The sequence below is a fragment of the Glycine soja genome, chromosome 16 (genome assembly GCF_004193775.1).
Source record: "Glycine soja cultivar W05 chromosome 16, ASM419377v2, whole genome shotgun sequence".
NCBI classification, from domain to species: domain Eukaryota; kingdom Viridiplantae; phylum Streptophyta; class Magnoliopsida; order Fabales; family Fabaceae; genus Glycine; species Glycine soja.
In genome coordinates this window covers 5,629,439-5,652,437 of record NC_041017.1, presented here as the reverse complement: position 1 = coordinate 5,652,437, position 22,999 = coordinate 5,629,439, and the positions used below count along the sequence as shown (strand labels likewise).

Sequence of the window (22,999 nt, the reverse complement as noted above, 5' to 3'; positions counted from 1 at the left end):
GTTGCAACCATTGTTGACGGCGTTGGAAGAATAGATCTATGGTGAAAATGAGATGGAGGGGAGCGACGACGGGGATGAAAAGAAACAAAACATTTGTCATCATCATTGAGTGCTATGTCTCAAACGAAAAACTCCGCAGTACACCGTCAAAACCTTCCTCTCCGTTTCTCACCTTTGCATGCATGTGTCGGAGAGGTTGACGGCGATGCCGATTTTGCAGCGGGCACCGACGCTGAGAGTGGGGGTGGAAGTGTAGTATCCGTTGCCGGGGTCTCTCGAAAGAGAGGGAGCTTCGGGAAGGATGATCGACAATAATAATTTAACGGTGTTAAACAATTTTAACGGTAGGAACTTGTCGGGAATTAAATGGTAAACTAAGGGACTAAAAAAATCACTTATTAACTAGAGACTAAAATAGATAAGTTTAAAAACTATAAAAATAAAATGAGTAATTAAACCTTTATTTTTTTTCATCTCTTTTTTATTGTCTACGAATTGATTATGCTATTAATATAACGGTTATGTAACAACTGCTAGTTACTCAATAGTTTAGGTTGACAACATAATCAATAATCAATTATATTTCTGGTAATATGAACATTTGCCCAACACCGGAAGATGTTGCCGAACATTATCAGTTTAAAATACTATCAAGATCTTTTCTTCAAGATTTTGCCGACATACCCACACACACAAATGGCTGCTAAATATTATAGAACTATTAACTACGTTTCTCACAAATGCAAATGTTTGCATTGTGGTGAATTAAGCGGATTAAAGTTAAGCACAACACACAAACTATTAATACAAATAAAATCATTTGTATGAGAAAACTGTATATCTCACATATTTCTATCAAAGAATTTCTTAACTTTTCTCCAACAAAAGCAAAATAACAAGATGACCAAAAGTCCAACCCTATTGACATTCTATGTATATAACAATTCCAAATTGATTGAAATATCCATGGCCACTGTTACTCAACTATTATTTCAACATAGAAATGAAATTCATGGCCAATTAAACTTCATAGAATGTAGGTGAAGTCCAACCAAGAAGATAGTCATAGACCAAAACTGGTTAAGCATAGAGGCAATCAACAATGCAGCAATGAACACAAGAGATGATGATGATGCTGATGCTGATGCTGCTGATGATAACGATGGTGATGATGGGGAAGAGGTCCCAGAGCTAGACACTGTTGTGATCTTCACCTTCATGCCTTGATCGCAATGACCCATTGTACCACATGCAAAGTAACGTGTGGTAGGCTTGTTCAATTTCACAAACATCATTGCCACTGCTCATTGAGTTCACAGCATTGCCAATATTACAATTCTTGTACTCACTCTCACTGCCTAGTTCAACCACACTATGCAAAGAAGAGTACTTGAAAACTGCCACAAGAAAAAAAGAAGAATAAACATATAATCTTATTAATCAAAGCAAATACAATTTTTGAAAGGGAGAAAATATTCAAATTCATTTAAGTTTTTTAAATTAGAGTTTAATTTTTATGAATTGAATGTAAAAATTAGAAATCATTGTAAATGTGACTTGTAAAGTGACTATTATAAAAGTGAACAATCTGATAATTTATAATTGAAAGCAATTTTATAGTTTGTGCATTTGAATTAAATCCTTTAAAATTATTGGTAAGAAATACCACGTTGATCGCCAACCATAAATGTTCGGCCTGAAACCCAAGAATTGAAGTCTGTGGATTCATCCCAACCTTGGCTTCCACCAACTACATGTTGTTCTGCCATGGCCTCCTGTGTGATCAAAGCAACAACCAGTGCCAAGAAAATTGTGTTCTTGTGCCCCCATCTCTCTCTTTTGGGTCTCTATACTTTTTTGGGTTATCTTGGTTATGTTTTTTTTTTTTTTTATGTGTAGGAATTGAACACCTAAAAACTTTACAACACTCACACACTGCTCAACCAACTTTCGTTATCTTATGTATGTGTAAATAATATTAAATATAATAAGTTGTTGTACAATAATGTTATAACATATAAAGAATGCTTCCTTCTATTTGGCTCAACATACTTGCCCATATTTTGGTCTCCGGGGCAAAACAAAGAATGCACTTTTGTGTAGTATCTTCGTTTTTTAAGTGTTTGCATTAGTTAGAAGCCAAGTAAATTAACTCTGGCGGGTAAAAGTTGTGAAAGCTTTACGTTCAAAGAAAGTTAACATGAATCATCTTAAGGGGGAACTGGAAGCTCAAATTTTAATTCATATGACAGACAGCGGCACAACGAGAAAGGATTGTAACAGTTTTTCAATCAATAAAGATAATTTCTGTCTACAAATCTGAACCAGTTTCTATCATTCTATTTGTTACAAGTTGTTAATTAGTTTTTTGGTTACTAGTTCAATAAGCTTTATAAATAGAACATGCACCTCACTGGCTGGTATCTTTATCATTTAAATCAATTCAATGACTAATTTCTATAAGTCTTCTCATGTTTTTTGAGCTTTATGATTTTTTTTTTATCTCAAACAAGTTGGGATCACATAAACCTCCTCTCAAAATTTTGATATCTTCAAGTCATAGGGATAAAATTGAAAAAAGGTCAAGAAATAAACTGAAATCTTTATGGCCTTAAAAACCAACCAGTAAAAGAAATGGCTGAGATAAATATTATTTTCTTCAAATTATCAGGTAAAAATTAAGCTGATTTTTTTTTTCTTTTTTACAAGTTGTTAGTTGTGGTTATTGAGATTAGTTAGTCGGTTAGTTGTTATTTACTCGTTGAATATACAACTCTATAAATAGAACATGAATCACACTCATGTCTCATTAATATCTTTTATATGAATCATCCAAATCAATACAACAAGTTACTTCGATGAAAGTTTTCTTGTGTACTTTGAGCTCTATGATTATTTATCACAACAAGTTGGTGTCATGCACACGTATCTCCTCTCAAAACTCTAGTATCTTCAAGTAGCAGGGATAAAAATGGAAAAGGTGAAGAAATAAAGTAACTGAAGTCTTGATAGGCGATAGCCTTAAGAATGTGGAAAATTGTTAAGAATCAAACAGGTAAAAAAAAGTGGCTAATAATTATTATCTTAAATCTATCTTACTCAACAAGTTCCAGAAATATACCATATTTTTCATGTGCTTTCTCTGATGCAATCATTTTCTTTTAAAGTGATACTTATTAACTATGTAAGATGTATTGTTTATTTGTTCATCTTTTGATTTAGTACTTTGGGGGACAAAATAAGGATATGTTTGAGTAAGTTTCTCTAGAAGTATTTCTAGGAGAAGAATATATGAGAAAAAAAGGAAATAAATTTCTTTACAAGGTAAAATAAACTCTCCATTAACTAATTTTTAGATATTCTCTCATCTTTTAGAAAAGTTATATGAAAAAACTATTACAAATTAGTTAATGGTTAACTAATGAAAAATTTATTTTCTTTTTCTCTTCTTATTTTTTCTCTTAGAAGTGCTTTTAGAAAAATGCATTCAAACAGACCTTAAAGGAACTAAAGCTCAGGGAAGCTTGTAATCCTCTGTAGAGTAGGAGACAAACAGTAAGACATTAAAAGGCAAAAATACATATCCTCAAATTGAAGAGCTAAAGTGGGCACTTCTTCCAATTTGCATTTCACAAGAAGGGTATCCAAATTATGTTATGTTAGTGTAGTCAAAATAGGGGCCTAGCTTGGCAAAGAATTGAATTATTATTGGCCATAATCAGTATTAGGATTTTGAACATAGATATTAAAGAGACAAGGTGAGTTGTGGATCTTCAAAGAGTCCTTATCTTGCAGGCTCAGAATTATGTGTCTCCAAGAAGATCAATTAGATTAAGAAAATCTTGGTAAATATGAATATGAAATAGCTCATAATGATTAACTGATATTTGGCATGCACTTATGAGTTTCAATTACAAAAACTTTAAGCATTTACTTCCTTGGGTCTCAAATATAAGAAAGAAAAGAAAACATGACACATCAAAACCAAGAATTTTTTTTTTATACATATATTTAAAGGTACCGATCAAGTTAAAGGGAAAGTTTTATCGGACTGCGGTAAGACCGACGATTTTGTACGGAACAGAATGTTGGGCGGTCAAGAGCCAACATGAGACTAAAGTAGGTGTAACGGAGATGAGGATGTTGCGGTGGATGTGTGGTAAGACTCGACAGGATAAAATTAGAAACAAAGCTATTAGAGAGAGGGTTGGAGTAGCGCCTATTGTAGAGAAGATGGTGGAAAATAGACTTAGGTGGTTTGGGCATGTAGAGAGAAGACCGGTAGACTCTGTAGTGAGGAGAGTAGATCAGATGGAGAGAAGGCAAACAATTCGAGGCAGAGGAAGACCCAAAAAGACTATAAGAGAGGTTATCAAGAAGGATCTCGAACTTAATGATTTGGATAAAAGTATGGTACTTGATAGAACATTATGATGGAAGTTGATCCATGTAGCCGACCCCACCTAGTGGGATAAGGCGTTGTTGTTGTTGTTGTATATTTGAGACCAGAAAGATTATATTTCACATGAAATATTTTAATGATGTGAGCTTACCATCGCCAATATGCATATATTTTTGGAAACCTTCCTACGTATAATGTAAACAGTGGTGAGCACTTTGCACACATACATATACATATGCTTCATCATGGTTTGGAAACATAGTTTTTATAATTCTTTTGATAAATGATCTCATCCACGTTTTTCATCTTAGATAACTGAAGCCAAAAGCCACTTTCCTCTGCATTACAATGCAACACAATAGATAGATGCAATAGCCATTTGCAACACCAAAGCAAATCACTAGTGATAATACTTCATTACTTTTGTAATTAGCCGTTACTTAATCTCCACTAGATAACTTAGATTGATCTCAATGATAGCTACCTAATACATGAAGGCACTCTTTTCATACAACTTGATTCATTCTATCCAGTGTTAAACTTGATGATTGAAAAATGAAAGAACAGCATTATACACCAAGTCCTTGGCATTGAACCCCATAATGTAGTCAGCATGAGCATATTCCTGGATGAACTGAACGCTGCGCTTGTTCTCATCATGGAACTTGAGTTTATCAAGCAAATTCTCAACATCACGGACATCTGAAAGTGCATCTCTTCCACCATAGCTAATGAAGAGAGGGAGATCGTGGGGGATGTTGGAAAGGTTATAGATTGGAGGAAATATTTCTCCATAGTGCATAATGTTATAGTCTGGTCTCACATAATTGAATTTTGTCAACGCCCCAAGTCTAACAGCTGCAAAGTGCATGGTCATAACATTATATTAAATATAAGCTTTCTTGGTTATTGATAAAAGAAATTGAATTCACTACACCAAGTTATGTAGCTAGATGAGAAAATCTTACTCTGAGCCAAGTGCACCATGTTCTTTGTTGATGTTGACTGAGGCTCATTCATCAAGAATAGATCAACAGTTGAAGAATTGAGGCAGCAATTTTTACCTGAATAGGACATCACATTTCAATCACACATATGGTCAGTAAACTTTGATATTTTAATTTGTAGTTTTAGTTTGTGTAATAGAATGAAATTTTTATTTTAATTTTCTTTAATTTTTTCTAATTGATCTCTATTATTAGTGACGACATAACATGTATTAAAATGTGATGTTAGAAACTATTTTGAAATGACATGTAATATATCATGTTTAGATGTATGTCACATCATCAATAAATAACAATAAAGATCATTTTTAGAAGTTTTAAAATTGATGAGAACTATTATAACCAACAAAAGTAAATCAAATGAGTAAAACTAAAATTTGTATTAACAAACATGTTAATCCTTAATCTATTTCTTACAAAATGTCCAATATATAATGCTTAATTAAAAATCAAATTGTTATCAAGTCAATACAGTTTGGGCAAAGACTTAACCAGTTAGTGCAGTCAACAAGTCATAGCAGTCTATCCCAGGGTGAGCACAGAGAGACTTGAGAAAGGCATCAACAGCTAACCTGTACAATATATGCAGTTGTTGAGAGAGCATTAAATTGTTTATATTATTATTATATAGAATAGAATCATAGTAGGGATTCAGAAATATAAGGAGACGACTTCTTTTTATGTTGAGTTCTATGTCCTTACCCTTTTGGATTAAATTCTGCTAGACCGAAGAGGGTAGTGATCTGTTTGGCAAAAGAAAAAGCATTTCCATGAATAAGCAAATGTGTCTACTTGTGTGTATGCATGAAGTGTACACATGATATTTTTTTGAAAATATTATTTTATTAATGACCACAGATTAATTACGGTTGAATCATTAAATCTTGGTTTTAATCCTCTGACTCATTAGAAAAAAAAGACCTTGATTAATTGGAAATTCAATTGAAAAATAAATAAAGTCTAACAAAAAGTCAAAGATCAAATTCAAATGATAATTGAACAATTAATTTAACTTCAACACAAGAATTATTTATGCTTGATTAGTTGATATGATTTCATAGTAAAAAGAGGTAGTGTGATTATGATGTAACGCGTACCTCACCAACAAAGGACTTGGCTGCAACAACACCAAGTGCTGTATTCATGTGGCTTAAATAGGCTATAGGGCTCAACAAGGCTGCTGATTTCAGCTGGTTAACCAATTTTCCTTCCGAGAAGGATGCCAAAGCTACCAAAGTTCCCTGCCAAACATGGTCTTCCACTTTCAGAACTCAATTCTACTATTTTTATCTTTAGCTGATAACTTCCAATTAAATAAAATAAACCATTTAATTATGATACATTGTTAACATAAAAAACATTTTAAGAAAATAATATGTGCATGTCACATGTCATTGCATATGAATTATATTCAGATTTTTACATTATGAATTGATAAAAAAAATATAAATAATAGTGGAAAAATTAATAACTTTAAACTTTATCATTATATAAGATGTTATTATAAGAAAAAAACTTAAGCTATTAGTATGTTATAATTAAACTCTAAACTAAAAGGATGTATTAAGGCAGTAGTATCATGGAATGAATTAAGTACCAATGAATGGCCAACGTAATTGATCTTCTGCCCCGTTTGGCTGAACACATAATTAAACACCGCAGGGAAATCATAGGAGACAAGTTCATCCCAAGACCAATTCCAATAGGCCTGTCACATTTACATAGAAGTGTTAATTCGGTATGTTAAAAATCACCAAGACATTATTAATATTAGAGCAAGAACAAAATAAAACAATTAAAGGAGAACATATGCACCCAAGTGCATGTTTGATAATTGGGTGAAAAATTATGCTAGAAACAAAAATACTTTTATAAAAGGATCAAAACTCTTGTATTTTCATTTCATTTTTATCGTGGGATTATATTGAAACGTGCACTATATTAAAAGATAAAATAATTATAAATTTATTTACATTTAATTGTGAGTGTAAAAAAAATATAAAATATAAAAGAATGATAAAATTTAAATTATTTAATAAATTATCTTTAACTTAAATTTAAATATATTGAATTAATTAATCTATAGTATAATATTATAAGGTACACAAAAGCAATCTAAACATGAACAAGAAAGATAAACCTAACCTGGCTAGAGGGGTCCAATGAGATGTGTCGGCGACTATATCTGGTTCCTCTTGTGTTTGCAATCCACACGTCAAATCCATTATCAGCTAAAATCAACGGCAGATCTTGCTCTGGTGGGTTTAGAAGCCATGTCATACCATCCTGCACCCACCATCATCATATAGATATAATAATGTTCACTAAAAATGTTCAAAAACACTTAATTAATTGACACTACACAAAACAGAACCATGATCAATTTAAACAATTATAAAATACAACAGACTATAATATAATATATAAATGTTTTAAGTTGCAAGAAAAAAAATGTATTTAAAAATGAGTAAAAATTATTATAGACATACTGAAATATTAAATTTATTTAATTGTTGTGGTATTTTAATCAATATTAATATAAAAATATAACTATAAATATTTACTGTATTATCACTTTTATAAATGTAGCGGCAAATATATTAAACTTTTTATGGAAATTAAAACTGAATTTTAAGATATTTTGAGAAATAAAAAAACATGTTTGACCTTTAAACTTAAGTGAAATGCTAACCAGTTAACAAACATAAAATAACATGTTTTTATTAAAAGATGAAAAATTATGTTGTTTTTATCCATTAGTTAGTTCCAAAGAACATTGATTAAAAAAATTTTAAAGTAAAAATCCTTTTTATACTCTCAAAATAATTTACCCAATAAATATTTTTTCCTTTAAATTTTTAATTAATACTCTAAAATTATTGGTCAGTAAGATCCTAAACTTAAATATAAATTTTTAAAATTCATATCCTCTGAATCTTTTGAAGTGCACACTCACTTACTCTAGTGGGAACCATGTTCCTATGCTGTATTGGCAAGGAAGAAACAAAAGTTGCTAACCCTTGTGGCAGAGCTGCATTATTCAAAGTCTGTGTATGACACTAGCAGTGGGGGTTCCAATCAGTGCTTGAGACGGTGCATAGATTTTCGGGTTTGTTAAATTTTACAAACTTGCCTATGTGTCACACGATCAAGGAAATTAAATTGCACTTCGTAAATGGGTCCTCCATTACACTAATTATTAACCTAGAAATTACTAAACAACACACTTTTTTTTCTGGTCATGGCAGATTGGATTCAACATTTTACACTTTCGATGAGCACTTAGCTAGGCAGCATCATTAATCAACGTGCTGTAAACCACTAACACATTTAGCATGCCTCTTAAATGTGTCTTCTTTTTTATATTTCATAATATGAAAAGAACAACTTTAAGATTGGGATATTCTCGCAATCAAGTAGAGAGGTTATTGATATTCTTTTTTATCGTTAATTTGAAGCCACGCACGATGATTGTGATAGTATACCCAAAAGGAAAAAAGAAAAGAAACATGAAAGTTGTTTATGGAAGTCATAATGAAACATGAATTACGTAGGAAACAAACATTACTTTGAAATATATTTGAAAGAGATCGTTTTTATAGCATATAGTGGGGACCTTTTTTTTTTATGCGTATATAGTGGGGACTAACTGTTAAACCACACTTACTAACAAGATTGACGCTGATTTAATTAGATCAACATAATGTTGGTCTGCATGATTTAATATATATCATGAAGCTTATTGATTCATTCAGTTGACCTTAACTATTAACATAAGACTTGGGGAAGATTGATACAAAACACCCTTTTCCTAAATTATCTCATGTGATGATTGTTTTTCAAGCACCTTTCGGTAGATTTAATCATAACGTCATTTACTTAACAAAATGTAACTTATAATGCGTTAAGCAACGAAACATATGATCGTCACTTAATTTGTCACCTTAGTCTAAAATAGCAAATTACAGATAAAGCCATTCTTATGTCATAATGCGACAGACGCGGAATTCTACCTTTTTTGTTCACATTGTCATGTACCGATCGAGTCGCATTCACACCTCAATCATGAATAGAGTTACAATAGTTAACATTATTTTATTTTATTTATCTTTAGGTGTCTAATTTTTTTTTTCCTGTATAATAGTATTATGGATGTTCATTTATCTTTTTCCTCGTGAATATTGAGGCATCTATACTTTATGCACTTTTTTTTTTATTTATTGCTTAATTACTTTTGGAAGAAAACAGTGATCTAGAGCAGTGAAACTAGTTTTTCGTTGATGACAAAAATTACGTTTCTCCTCAAACAAATAAGCTGATATATCTATCTAGGTGGAAGATATTTGTGGTAACGTTTGTTTGAAGCATAACAAACCGTGTGAAATGAATGAATGGAAGGCAGAGAGGAATAAAAAACATATCAAGTGATGTAATAAAAGAAAGCATAATTATAAAAGAGACATAAAATAAATGTATATAAAGATAAAAAGAACGTCAAAAAAAAATATCGAAACATATAATTTCTCAAATTTTCTTCTTGAAAAAACAATCTCGAATTTTCAATGCGGAAATCTATCACAGCATTGTGAGAAACCGTTTATCCAAACAATTTTAAATATTAGTAACAAAAAAACATGTGAATCAGTTACAATATATTTACGACATACTATTGCATTGAAGCTCTTTGATCGTTTCATATAGATAATGTATAAGCTTTAAATAAATTAAATTTAGCTTTTTCTTAAAAGGATGATACCCACACATACAATCACGAGAATAATTCGTGATTTATTGTAAAATCTGATATTAAATTCTATTTCCACGAATAAAAAATAATAATTACTCAATTTCAAAAGCTCAATATGTGTTTAGATTCCCGTTGAAACACTTTGTCCATACAAAACTGAAATCCAAAACAGTCTTGTAGCTGTTGGATAAAACCATATTATATATATATAGTTTTATCTTATATATATGTTTTGGGCAAGAAAAGGGTATTTGAATTTGAAACTGGGAATTAATGGGTGCATGCATTATATATAGAGTTGCCAACTTACTACAAGAACTCCATGTTGTATAACCACTGGTTGCTTCCTTGTCCCACTCCCACTGCTTTTACCTCGACCTTCTGGGATCCTTTGCAGGCTCAGAATGTAACCATCATCAGTTGTAACCTGAAAAACATTTCAACACAACGTGCCACTCTAAATCTTTAACACCATTTCAACCATATTTGTGTGTGTGTTTTTTTAGGTGAACTCAAGCTATCTCTAACCAAAAGTCAAAGATTAATCCCTCAAGCTATTCAAGTCCATTTTAGAGATTTTGATTTTTCTCAACAAATATTCTTTCATATATACAAACTTGATATTGAACTTGTGACTACTTACTTAAAAAATAAGGTTATCTGCCCACTATGATACTGTATTTACCTCGTGTTCTTGACACTTGTATCCATGCACAATGACAGAAGAGGCACATATGCCATACACTGAAGGGTTGATGTTTCTGCCTAAGTTGCCACGGCTTGAAGCGTGTGCTTGACGAGGCACAGTTGTTAGGACCAAGAAAAGGGTCAAGGCAGCAAAACTCATTAAGCCTAGAAGAGCCATGTTGGTGATGAATGAATGCTCTATCTATCTATTGAAAGCGTGGGATTGAAGTGTTAATGTATTTTTGTGTGTGTATATTTAAAGGATAGGATAAGATTGGAACAATAAAGGTAAAGAAAAAGTGTATGAAACGGAAAAAGAGAGACACAAAAGGATGGGAAAACGAGTTGAATATTTGATTCCTTATTTTCCTCTCTTTATTTGCATAACGGGCTAATGTAGAATAAGCAAAATTAATTATAGAAGATTTCTTGGCATCAAGGTATGAGGCTTTTTTCACATTGTGGGGGTCCACTATCTTCTTTCTTGCGGGCAAGCAAAATGGGAAATGGAAAAAGGGTTTTCAATCAATTCAACAAATTGATGCCATGATTTCTGATACACATCGCTGTTGGGTTGATAATTAATTGGTGTTGTCTTGGGGTGCCAAGTCTGTGCTGATGAGATAACTTTGGCAGTGTGAAATTTTGGAGGGCACTCTATTCTCTCTCTGCTTTGGCTGAAGCCTGTGGGGGTTAGAAATGTGCCAAAAAGGGATTGTGGGGCCCACTTTGCATTTGGGTTGTTCTCTTTACGTTATGGGAGGAGACTTCTATCTGATTTCTAATGCCATGACTTATAGGTTGACGCCTAATGTTTTGTTGTGTTTAAGTGAGAGAATGATTTAATTAAAAAGAATTTATGTTTGATTTTTTTCTTGAACCAATAATATTTATGTATCAAACATAATTAATCTCTGATCTTGTGGCTTAGAAAACACTTGTGCCTGACCAAAAAAAAAAAAAACACTCAGATGGATGATAAAAAAAAGGAAAAGGAAGATTGAGTGAAATTTGAGAAAAAGAGGCAAGTGGTCAGTGGGTACTAAGAACATTGATGTTTTCACTCTTTTGAGGCTTTCTGCTTTTAGGTGTGGACAGGAGAGAAGATTTATTTTGGTGCTGAATCTGAAAAGAAAAAAGTGTTTGAATTAAAATTACTTCATAAGAGTAGTTCCTGAGGTAAAATGTTTCAGTTGATGTAGTGCATTCATAGAAGTGGGTAAGAGGACATTTAATTAAAGCATTCAATTAATACAAGGATTTTTCTTTTCTTTTCCTCTTATTTTTTGGTAATCAATCGGTGTTATTAATTCCTTTTCTCATTATTAGATTGAGTTGAATTTGCATTTGAAAGGACTTACTTTGTCTGATGAAAAACCATGAAAACTGTAATGGTCTACTGGTACACTTGGTTTTCGAGGCCCAAGTATCCTCCAGAATGCATAACGAGAAAGATGAGAAACAGTGTATTTTCATTGCCTTCCAATGAGTTATTACAATGTATTTATATGGCTCAACGGTCTAACAGAATATTATTCTTACAGCAAATAACAGAATCGAGAATATTCTAAAAGGTATAACAGAATGACATGCTTTTCACGCTACAGCAACTTGCATGACTAATTATCCACTTCGTACGTAGTCTTCCAAATAGGTGGGTATCGCCTTCTTTCTCTTGGGCCTGATTTCACTTATTCCTACTACTCCTTTGCTAATGGCACACCCTTAGTGTTCTTCGTAACACTCCCGTGCCCATCAAACAACACCTTGTCCTCAAGGTGGTGGAGCGCTTTGAACTCTGACCACTCCTCCCACGAAGTTTCTTCCAGGCCCAGACCTTTCCATTGCACCAACACCATATGCTTTGGGCCTGTTTTAGAAGGGATCATTTTGGATGCTACGATGGCTAGGGGAGTAATGACAGGATGATTGTCAAGAGCCATTGGTGAAAGGTCAGTGATATCCCTTGGAACTGCAGACGCCACATAGGGTTTAAGGAGAGAAGAGTGAAAAACGGGATGAATGCGCGAATGGTTGGGTAGGTGCAACTTGTATGCCACCTTGCCCATACGCGCCGTGACTTGGAAGGGCCCATAATATCGTTTAACCAATTTAGAATAGGCTAAACCAGAAGCTAATGTCTGTCGGTGTGGTCTGAGTTTCACTAAAACCCAATCCCCTACTTCGAACTCTTGATCGCGACGCTGCTTATCTGCTGTTGCCTTCATTTGAATTTGAGCTTTACTCAGCTTACGACGGAGCAACTCGAACACTGCTTCTCGTTGGCTGAGTATATCATTAACCGCGTCTATTTTAGAAGTGCCTGAGATATATTGAGGAAAGTTAGGTGGTTTCTGACCAAAGGTGACTTCAAACGGGGTCATGCCAGTCGTAGAATGACACGGCGTATTATAAGACCACTCAGCCAAAAGCAAGTAGCGACCCCATGCGGAAGGTTTTTGGTGAAAAAATGCCCTCAAATATTGTTCAATGATACGATTAGCAACTTTAGTTTGCCCATCAGATTGTGGGTGATAAGCTGAACTCAGGCGAAGCTTTGTACCACTTAAGGAGAAGAGTTCTCTCCAAAATTTACTGATGGAAAGCGGATCGCGATCGAAAACAATGCTTCGCGACATATCGTGAAGTCGTCCTACCATCTCCATGAACAACATAGCTACGGTGTGGGCAGTATGATGAGTAGGTAGCATGCCTAAGTGCAACCCCTTAGAAAAGTGATCAACCACGACAAAGATGCAAGTATTTCCCCGATAAGTTGGCAACCCTACGATAAAGTCCATCGACAAATCTTCCCAGGGTTGTGCCGATACCGGAAGAGGACAGAGCAAGCCCCCTGGTTTCCGGTTATCGTACTTTGTGTATTGACAGGTTAAGCAGCTTGCGATAAAAGCACGTGTATACTCTCGAATTGAACTCCAAGTGAAGTTTTCCTGTAGACAATGTAAGGTCTTTTGCACTCCCATATGGGCGCCTGCAGGTGATTGATGAAATTCTTCGAGTAACAACTTAATGAAAGACAAATTAGAGGGAAGCCATATTCGTCCCTTGTGTAAGATGAGCTCTAGAGTCAACGAGTAATCTGGGTAAGTTGTGGGATCAGCCTGAACTTGTTTGCGCAACTCCATGAACGCTGGCAAGGATGTTAATTCCTTATGAAGGTCTTCTATAAAGACGAACCGAGGCATTGACAATAGGTAAAGAGATGCAGGTGGTTCTTCCATTACTCTCGACAATGCATCAGCCACTATGTTGGTTTGACCTGAGCGATATTGGATTGTATAATTGAAACCCAGCAAACGAGCTAAGTAGCAGTGTTGTTCTGGAGTCTGCACTGCTTGATTCATGAGTTCCCGTAAACTTCTATGATCAGTCATAATAATGAATTGATGCCCTAACAAATACTGCCGCCACTTCTTAACGGCGACAGTAATGGCTGCTAGCTCACGAACGTATGTTGAAGAATTAGCCATCCTGGGACAAAATTGTTTGTTGAAGAAGGCGATGGGGTGACCTCCTTGCGATAATACTGCCCCCATGCCGACGCCCAACGTGTCTGTCTCGACAACAAAGGGGACCTTGAAGTTAGGGAATGTGAGAGCAGGAGCTACTGTAATAGCGTCTTTGAGCTTTTGGAAGGTGACGTTAGCTTCAGATGACCACTGAAACTGACCATGGCATAGAAGTTTGGTGAGAGGTGCTGCTAAAGCTGCATATCCTCTGATGAACCGTCGATAGAACCTAGCGAGGCCAAGGAAACCCCTTAAAGCCCAAGGTGAACGTGGAGTTGGCCAAGTCTGTATAGCCTGCACCTTTTCCGGAACTGGTCTTACTCCCTCACCCGTCACAATATGACCTAAATATTCCAACTATCATTGCGCAAACAGGCATTTGGAAAGCTTTAGAGAAAACTGACCTGCTACCAGTATCTGAAAAACGCTTTCCAGGTGAAGAAGATGATCAGCCATCGTTTTGCTGTATATCAGTATATCATCAAAGAAAACGATGATGTACTTGTGCAAGCATGGTTGAAACAACAGATTCACCATCGCTTGGAAGGAGGAAGGCGTATTGCACAATCCAGAAGGCATTACCCAAAACTCATAATGTCCGTGATGAGTACAAAACGCCGTTTTACTGATATCCACTTTGCGCATCAAGATTTGATGGTATCCCTACATCAAATCCAGCTTAGAGAACCATCATGCTCCTCCGAGTTCATCCATCAATTCATCCACAGTGGGAATTGGAAAGCGATCTCGCACTGTAATGGCATTAAGAGCCCTATAGTCTACGCAGAATCGCCAGGCCCCATCCTTCTTTTTCACTAATAAAATTGGTGAAGAGAATGGGCTTGAACTAGGTTGAATAAAGCCCTTCACAAGCATGGCAGCCACCTGGTCTTCAATCTCTTGTTTCTGATAGTAGGGATATCTATAGGGCTTCACATTCACCGAGGTCAAATTAGGTAGTAGAGTGATGGAGTGATCTGTTGAACGAGACGGAGGCAGGTTTGCGAGGGGTTGAAATAAAGAAGAGTATTTAGAGATTAAAGAGGTGATTTCTGGGAGGATTTGTGTCATTGGAGCTGGTTGCGGGTATGCTTCCACTCGAATATGAAAGAAGGTACTGGAGGGACTCGTGTGAAGGAGGAGACATAACTAGGAAGGAGAGACAGGCTCCCCGTCCTTCTCACGGTCACGGTGTAATTCAACTAGCTTGCCTTTAGTAATGAACTTCATGGTCAATGAAGTGTAATCTGTGAGCATTGGAGCCAGTGTTTTGAGCCACTCTACTCCTAGTACGACGTACGCGCCACACAATGGTAAGATGTGAAAGTCAACCGTGAAAAAGTACCTTTGGATTTGTACTTTAACAGCCATGCAAAGCTGATGACAACGGATTTCGTCTCCGTTACCCACCGTAACTCTAAGTGGAGCTATCTCTTTGGGTGAAAGACCTAACACCGTCGCAACCCTGTGGTGGAGGAAGTTGTGCGTACTACCTCCATCAATAAGGATATTAACGTGAAGCTCATTAATGGCCCCCTTCAGACGTAAGGTTTCAGGCGCTGAATGGCCTGATAATGCATGTAAGCTGAGCTGCGCCGGGGGAGGTTCAGGGAGTAAGTCCGCGGTTGGTGATGGCGACCGTAGCGAGGTCACATCTGATGCAAGCTCATCATCCTTCACCACTAACAGGAATAATGAGGGTGAGCATTTATGTCCTCGTGAATACTTCTCATCACAGTGGAAGCACAGCCCCTTCTCACGGCGAACCACGAGCTCTTCTGATGTGAGCCGTTTGAAGGGAATGGAAGGAGCTGAGGTTCGTGAAGGGTTGGGTAACAATGGAGAGGTAGCATTGGTTGTAAGAGATCGTGAAACTGTGGTTGTTACGGTGGTCGTTGGAGAACGATGTGCTGGCGGCCGGCGCGCATCGAGGAATTTCTCCTCCTGCAAACGAGCATATGCCACTACTTGAACCAAGGAGACAGGTTGCAGAACTTGCACCTCTCGACGAATAGCGGGGCTCAACCCCGAGATAAAGCAGCTCAAAACAAACATTGCTGACAGACCTACGATACGATTCGCTAGAGACTCAAATTCAAAAAAATAGGTGCTTACCGATGAATGTTGCTGAAGCTTACACAACAAACCTGTGGGATCTTCATATGTCGACAAAGCAAAACGGGAATGCAACGCATGGAGGAACGCTGACCACGAAGAAAGCTGCACTTTGCGATGCATCCATTGGAACCATGCAAGGGCTGACCCTTCCATGTAGAACGATGCTATCGTCAACCGTTCCTGATTCGGCATGGAGTGGTACTCGAAGAATTGCGTGATCTTGAAGGTCCAACCAGTTGGGTCGGAGCCGTCGAACCTCTGAACATCGAGTTTCATACGGTGCACTAAACTGTACGTCGACGGTGTCTGTCCCGCCGAAGAAGATGGTGGAATTGCAATTGTTGCTGGTTTGCTTCTAGTTGCGTCATACGCTGAAGAAGATAGTCAATTTTCGTATTCATGGCAAGCTGAGACGCTGTAAGCTTCGTGATTGCGTCTTCGAGGTGATCTGCATACACCTTGGAACGAGTCGCGTCCGCCATTGTTGTGCAATGAAAGCACCAATGTTACACTTGGTTTTCGAGGCCCAAGTATCCTCCAGAACGCAAAGAGAAAGATGAGAAACAATATATTTTCATTGCCTTCCAATGAGTTATTACAATGTATTTATATGGCTCAACGACCTAACAAAATATTATTCTTACAGCGAATAATAGAATCGAGAATATTCTAGAAGGTATAACAGAATGACATGCTTTTCACGCTACAACAATTTGCATGGCTAATTATCCACTTCGTACGTAGTCTTCCAAATAGGTGGGTATCGCCTTCTTTCTCTTGGGCTTGATTTCACTTATTCCCTGCTGCTCTTTTGCTAACGGCACACCCTTAGTGTTCTTCGTAACATCTACTATGAGAAAAGTAAAAGTAAACTCTTTTTTTTTTCATTTTATCATTAAAAACGAAGAAACAAAGTGAACTATCATGGTTTAGTTGTTGCTGGATAAATTCAGTGTAAGTTTGGTTATACGTTTCAAAGAATGGATAGTGTGTTCAGCATCACAAAATCGCGTCAACATTTAAAATCACATCAACAGGTTCAACTCTGATAAACGTGGAGACAGAGTGACGATCCACCTTGTAGATTTGGTTCCAAACACTGGGTAGATCAAATTCAAAGTTATTCTCTTTATTTAGCGTCTACATTATCTCTGATTGAATGTGAAAATAGGGTGTTACATGAAGCTATAAGGTTGACTTAACAGAATTGTAAACTGTGTTTAGATTTATAAATGAAGCTAACATTTTAAATAATAGTCTTGTTAATAAGACATTAGTTAAGAAACTAAAAAGAATAAGTATTTATTGTAAAAATCATAAAAGGATGTAAAAGAATTTATGAACAATATACTTTGTTGCATCCCAATAAAACTAATGTTAGTGGGAATCAAAACATACATTATGTTATCTAAAATGGTTGTCGAAAATGAAACTGATGAAGAAAGTTTAAAGAAACATGCAGAATTAGTCTTAGGTGTGAATCCTATTGAATTGATTCTATCACTGTTGTTGCATGTCCAAGTTTTACTTACATACACGATAAATTATAGTAACTGGCGTAATAAAAGGATACAAAATTAACTATTTGTATCAGATTTAGACGTATCAAGTAGTTAACTAATAAAATCAACTGATAACTAATTTATAGTGTGTATGTTTAGCATTCCTAGTTTGTGGTGAAGGTTGTGAAAGGGAACAACAAACAAAAGCTACAGGTGAGGTTACAGCAATTTGGACAATGGAGGAAACGAGCAAGAGATGCAGAACACCAACATGAACTTGAACTTAATCCATCACCATGAAACAGTCTAAATTTAGTGATTAAAGTTGAGAAAATACTTTTACAAATTCCTACGTACACTTGTGAATTCCAATGCATCAACTGAACAAGAAAAAATTTGTTACTTCGAAAATAAGTGTATTTTTGTTTGGACTTTCAACTCTAATCTGAACATGAACATAGAATATTATTACACAGTTGCAAGACCGAGAGGCAAATCCTTGCAAAAAAAAAAAAAAATTATTCGAGAAAATTGAAGATAATATAAAGAGATTTACAATAACTTACACATTTTAATCAATCAACCGAGTTAGACCTTGCAATTAAAAACACCATTACTATCTTATGGCCAATCAACCTCAATGGCTCATCATTCACTTAAAATGCAAGTTGGGGGCACCTCTGATCCTTAAACAATTGACTGGAAAAATGCAGGATACATATCAAATATTTGATATCACTATCATGATTTACTAATTCACTAATTTCCAGGTTCATTACATCATCACCTTAATCTGGCATGAATTTAAAAATTGAAAAGAAAAAAAATTCCAAGCCTGTTTAAGCTACCTGCCAAGGGAAACACTCGTCCACGATTCATACAGTAAACTACAACTAATTAGCCTTCCACTTAATTCATTAAATCATAGTCATCCAACTTGTCATTGTACTGAAGCACCTTTCTCTTTATTTTGAATGAATCCACCAATGTAACGAAGTCTTCCATGTTTCTAGTTACAAGGAAAGCTGGGTCTGTAACTGTCTCTGGACCAACTCGTATATGCCCTTGCTCAATGTATGTGACGGCTTCTTTCAAGTGCTCTGCAAATTTTAGTCGCACCAAAACTGTTGAGAGCCTATGCCTGCACGATAGACGAAAAAAATCATTAATTTTTTGAACAAACCAGGGCAATATAATGCAAAGAGGTCGTACAAAGAAAATTTAGCAGAAGGTTGATTATAATCAACCCAGAAACTTTCCTAGATGGCTAGATTATTCTGCAACTGATCATATATCTGGGATCATTAGGTTAAAATTATTTATTAAACTACATTTGAAAGTAGATTATTTGTTTTCTCTTTACTGGATAAATTTTCATTTGGACACTCTAATGTGAAAAGTGCAAGCAAATAAAATTAATTACTCAATTTTTATTACCTGCAGAAGGATGACACAGTTAAGCGTTTGCATAGCATGATGCTTTGCCTGGTTGGAATCACACCCATGTTGTAACTGTCATCCAAAAGGAAGAAAAAGATATGTGAGAAAATAATAGCTGATAATATTTTTTTTCCCTTCAGGCTAATACCTAGAAGAAATAAAAAGTTAAAAAGTGGTCGCTATATGAATACAATCTTTCTATTTGAAACTGCAAGGCTAACTTATACTTCTAGAAGTGGAGTTACATCCATTCAAATATTTTATACCAACTTAAATGTTATATAGCAAACTATGGTCATCAAGAGAAAACCAAAAGCACCCGAGGGCCATTGCAATTAGTTCACCTATTTTTATTATATTTTGAGATGGGAACTGATATCCAAGTGGGTTAGGAAGGATTCATTTGATGGATTGGAGACAGATATTATTAGAAGTATATTAGAATGTTATATAAAATAACTTATATATTTAATTCTACATTTGTTCTGCTTAAGAAATTGCAGAATGGCAGCTACAAATTAGAATTATATCTAATAGTAGGTGTGTAACTAGGCGAGTGTGTTGTTATTTGCAGTTTGTGGGGAGTGAATACTCTCTCTAGCAGACTTTTGCCTCTGTGATAGAGTTTGAGAGAAGCTGAAAAGATAAAATTTCTCATCGATTGAAAAATGAAAAAGGTAAGTTTACACAATACTGTTATAGCTCTTTATATAGAGTGTAACTGAAAACTAACTCTAACCGAAAGCTAATTAATTACAGTTAGTATCCTAACAAACTGACAGCTCACTAATAGATAACTGTCAGTACAATGTCAGTTAACTGGCAAGTAAGAATACTCTAATACTCTGGGACAGCAAGTGTATTGTTGTATTATAGTTCTATGTTCAATATTGTATTTCATTAGTTTATCAATAGATGCTTTAACATATTTTATTTGATCATGCATATGTACTACTTATAGCACAAATGGCTAACAAAATCCGTCAAACAATTTATATATAAATTTTCTACTTTATTTGTAATTGGATTCAGGTAAACCAATTTCATACCAACTACACCAATCCAGTTCAAATAAAATAGCTGAACTGCTGATGCACACATAGATTAGAGGAGTCTCAGAATGACATTGCAGTTCAAGTTGTTTCAAAGGAATAATAGAAAATATAAATATGAAATATAAGAGTTAATATAATTACAAAACAGGATATCCATTACTAACTACGAATTTAATATCATTTCTCAAATCTCAAGTCATATGCTTAAACTTTTAACTCCAATAAAACTATGTCTAAATGGATTCAATAATATGTTTAAAAGTTCACATGAAAAAGTTAATAAAAATGGACTTACAGTTTTTCCAGAAGCTTGTCAGTCATATCAATCCGAAAAGGATCCTTTTGATCCATCTGTTTCAATATGTTTACTAACTTCTGAACCATATGGCATAAACCTGAATATCTATTCGTATTTCCACTATACCAGAGGGAAAAACATAAAATGTGTCGGCTAAAAGCTAATCCAAAATAAAGGAAATTACATAATGTAAGAAAATATAGATATCATGAATTATGCATAATACTTTTTGTAATCGTCCAATCCAGTAATATGGTAGCGTTGCATAATCAGGTTCTCTCTGTGACCCCCTTCCCTCTTCCATTCCAAAAAAATTACCTTCTTCAAAAGCTTCTTTTCATGAAACTTTAGCTTCCTCGTTGTTTTTCACTGTCATCAGAATACCCACAACAAATAATTAGTTTATTAAAGGTAGAAGAACTGCTTGTTTTATCTATCAGCTATTAAATGCATATCTAAGCATTCAAAAACACCACTACTTTGTCAAATTCAACAGAACCATAAATTGCTCTATCAAGTCCAAAGCTTTTGTTCAACCAGCCACTAGTTTAACTCACACACACACTTATGTGGGACATCTTAACACACCTCCCCATGCCAAGGACTAGACATCTAGAGAGTGAAGTTTACTGGACAGGAAATCTGTGGGAGACACAACATTAAGACTTGATAAGCTCTAATATCATCTTAGAAACAAACCGGAGTAACTAACTTCCAAAAGCTACCTCAAAGTAGGAGGATTACCCAAGTCTAATAAAGAGTATTGTGGTCATATTCCTAGTCAGTGAGAGACATCTAAACAATATTAAAAAATAAAATAAAAGGGGTGTGATTTAGACCAACAATTTGTGAGCTTACTATGGTGTAAAGCATGCAACACAGCCTTGTTCACGAAGATTGATGAAGAACATACTCAACTGAAGTAGTCAGATAGTAAATGTAGTTTAGACCAAGAAAATACATGGAGATAAAACATTTTAGAAGAAAGCAAGGGCTGCTAATAAACTACTCATTTAAATTGTGAAATGCAGCATGATCCCTTCTAACTGTTCAGCTAAATTCACAAAAAGAAGAATTAACCATGAAGAGGGGCATTGAGAGAGAAGAAATAGATAGATGCCATGGTGAAGTTGAAAAACTAGGAAAGTTGTAAAATTCAAATTAGGTACATATTTCTTCAAAATAAATGCCAAAAAAATACAATAGGATTAGTGAGACAGCATAGCAATGCTTACTAAATGAAATAATCCTTTTAACTATACTCCTTCCAATAAAATCTCCCTCTTTAATCTCAACCTCACACAATCAAATTCCTTAAGGAGCAAAATGATAGGCACCTACCAGCAAGCAAGAAAGACTTTAAGGTAAAAATTAAGTATGAAAATATTTGTATCCAGTAACGGGTCGTATTCAAGGGAATTCAGATCCTGGTATATTCTGTGTACAATGGCAGAAAGATGGGAAGAAAGTCTCCTAATCAGTTTCAAAAAGGTGTCTAGTTTTATGAATGTGAGCTTGACCTTAACTCAATCCTAAAAACTAGTTCATAGGGTGAGAGTTGTCCCTCACTTGCCTTTCTCTGACCATTGTGGGACTTGAAATTTTTCCAATACACCCCCTTACGTCCAACACTTCTGAACTTGGTGCGTGAATGATATGGTGAGTGACTCATTTAATGGATCTACGATAGGCTCTGATATCATCTTATGAATGTGGGTTTGAGCTAAACTCAACCCCAAAACCTAGCTCATAGGATGAGAGTTGTCTCCTACTTATATAATCTATATTGGATTGGATTTTTCCCAATATCTAGTCTCTCCCAAGCCTATTTCCAGCTTACCTTCTATACTTCACTCATAGTTATCAATCTTGAATAGCAGTGCAAGGCAACAGACCCCAACGATGCTATAGTGGTATGATTTTAATTTTTTTTATTGGCAAATGTTAATTGTTAGTATAGTTAGTTTTTGTTAGAAGAGGGGTCGAACTGCTGACATTTCTTGTCTTTCCTTCTCCCTTAATCATCTAACCAACTTTATATCTCCTGTCCTTTTTTGTCCTTTCGTTTGACAAAATATTTAGAATGTGTTTGGTTTACATTTTTATGTTCTGTTTTCGTTTCTTATTTTTATTTTTTGAAAACTGTGTTCATTTTTAAAAGATTAAAATTCTGAAAACATTGTTTTCTGCTTTTAAGAAATAAAAACACTAAA

General features: G+C 35.1%; 2 protein-coding genes and 1 pseudogene across 2 annotated transcripts; all 3 read right to left on the bottom strand.

Moving 5' to 3' along the window:
* Window positions 1-1,010: 1,010 nt before the first annotated feature.
* On the bottom strand, window positions 1,011-4,649 carry LOC114391102 (annotated as a pseudogene).
* Window positions 4,633-11,160, bottom strand: LOC114389081 (triacylglycerol lipase 2-like). The gene is made up of 9 exons (XM_028349671.1): window positions 10,842-11,160; window positions 10,467-10,583; window positions 7,555-7,695; window positions 7,007-7,117; window positions 6,507-6,650; window positions 6,112-6,152; window positions 5,902-5,981; window positions 5,371-5,466; window positions 4,633-5,260 (listed from the first exon to the last, which is right to left on the bottom strand). Exons 1-9 carry the CDS (start codon window positions 11,019-11,021, stop codon window positions 4,938-4,940), a joined length of 1,233 nt encoding a protein of 410 aa, XP_028205472.1. The 5' UTR covers window positions 11,022-11,160; the 3' UTR covers window positions 4,633-4,937.
* A 7,605-nt stretch (window positions 11,161-18,765) lies between these two features.
* LOC114389230 (U3 small nucleolar ribonucleoprotein protein IMP3-like) lies at window positions 18,766-21,002 on the bottom strand. The gene is made up of 3 exons (XM_028349859.1): window positions 20,784-21,002; window positions 19,431-19,505; window positions 18,766-19,134 (listed from the first exon to the last, which is right to left on the bottom strand). The coding sequence occupies exons 1-3, from the start codon at window positions 20,870-20,872 to the stop codon at window positions 18,903-18,905; spliced, it is 396 nt and encodes a 131-aa protein (XP_028205660.1). The 5' UTR covers window positions 20,873-21,002; the 3' UTR covers window positions 18,766-18,902.
* Window positions 21,003-22,999: the final 1,997 nt, after the last annotated feature.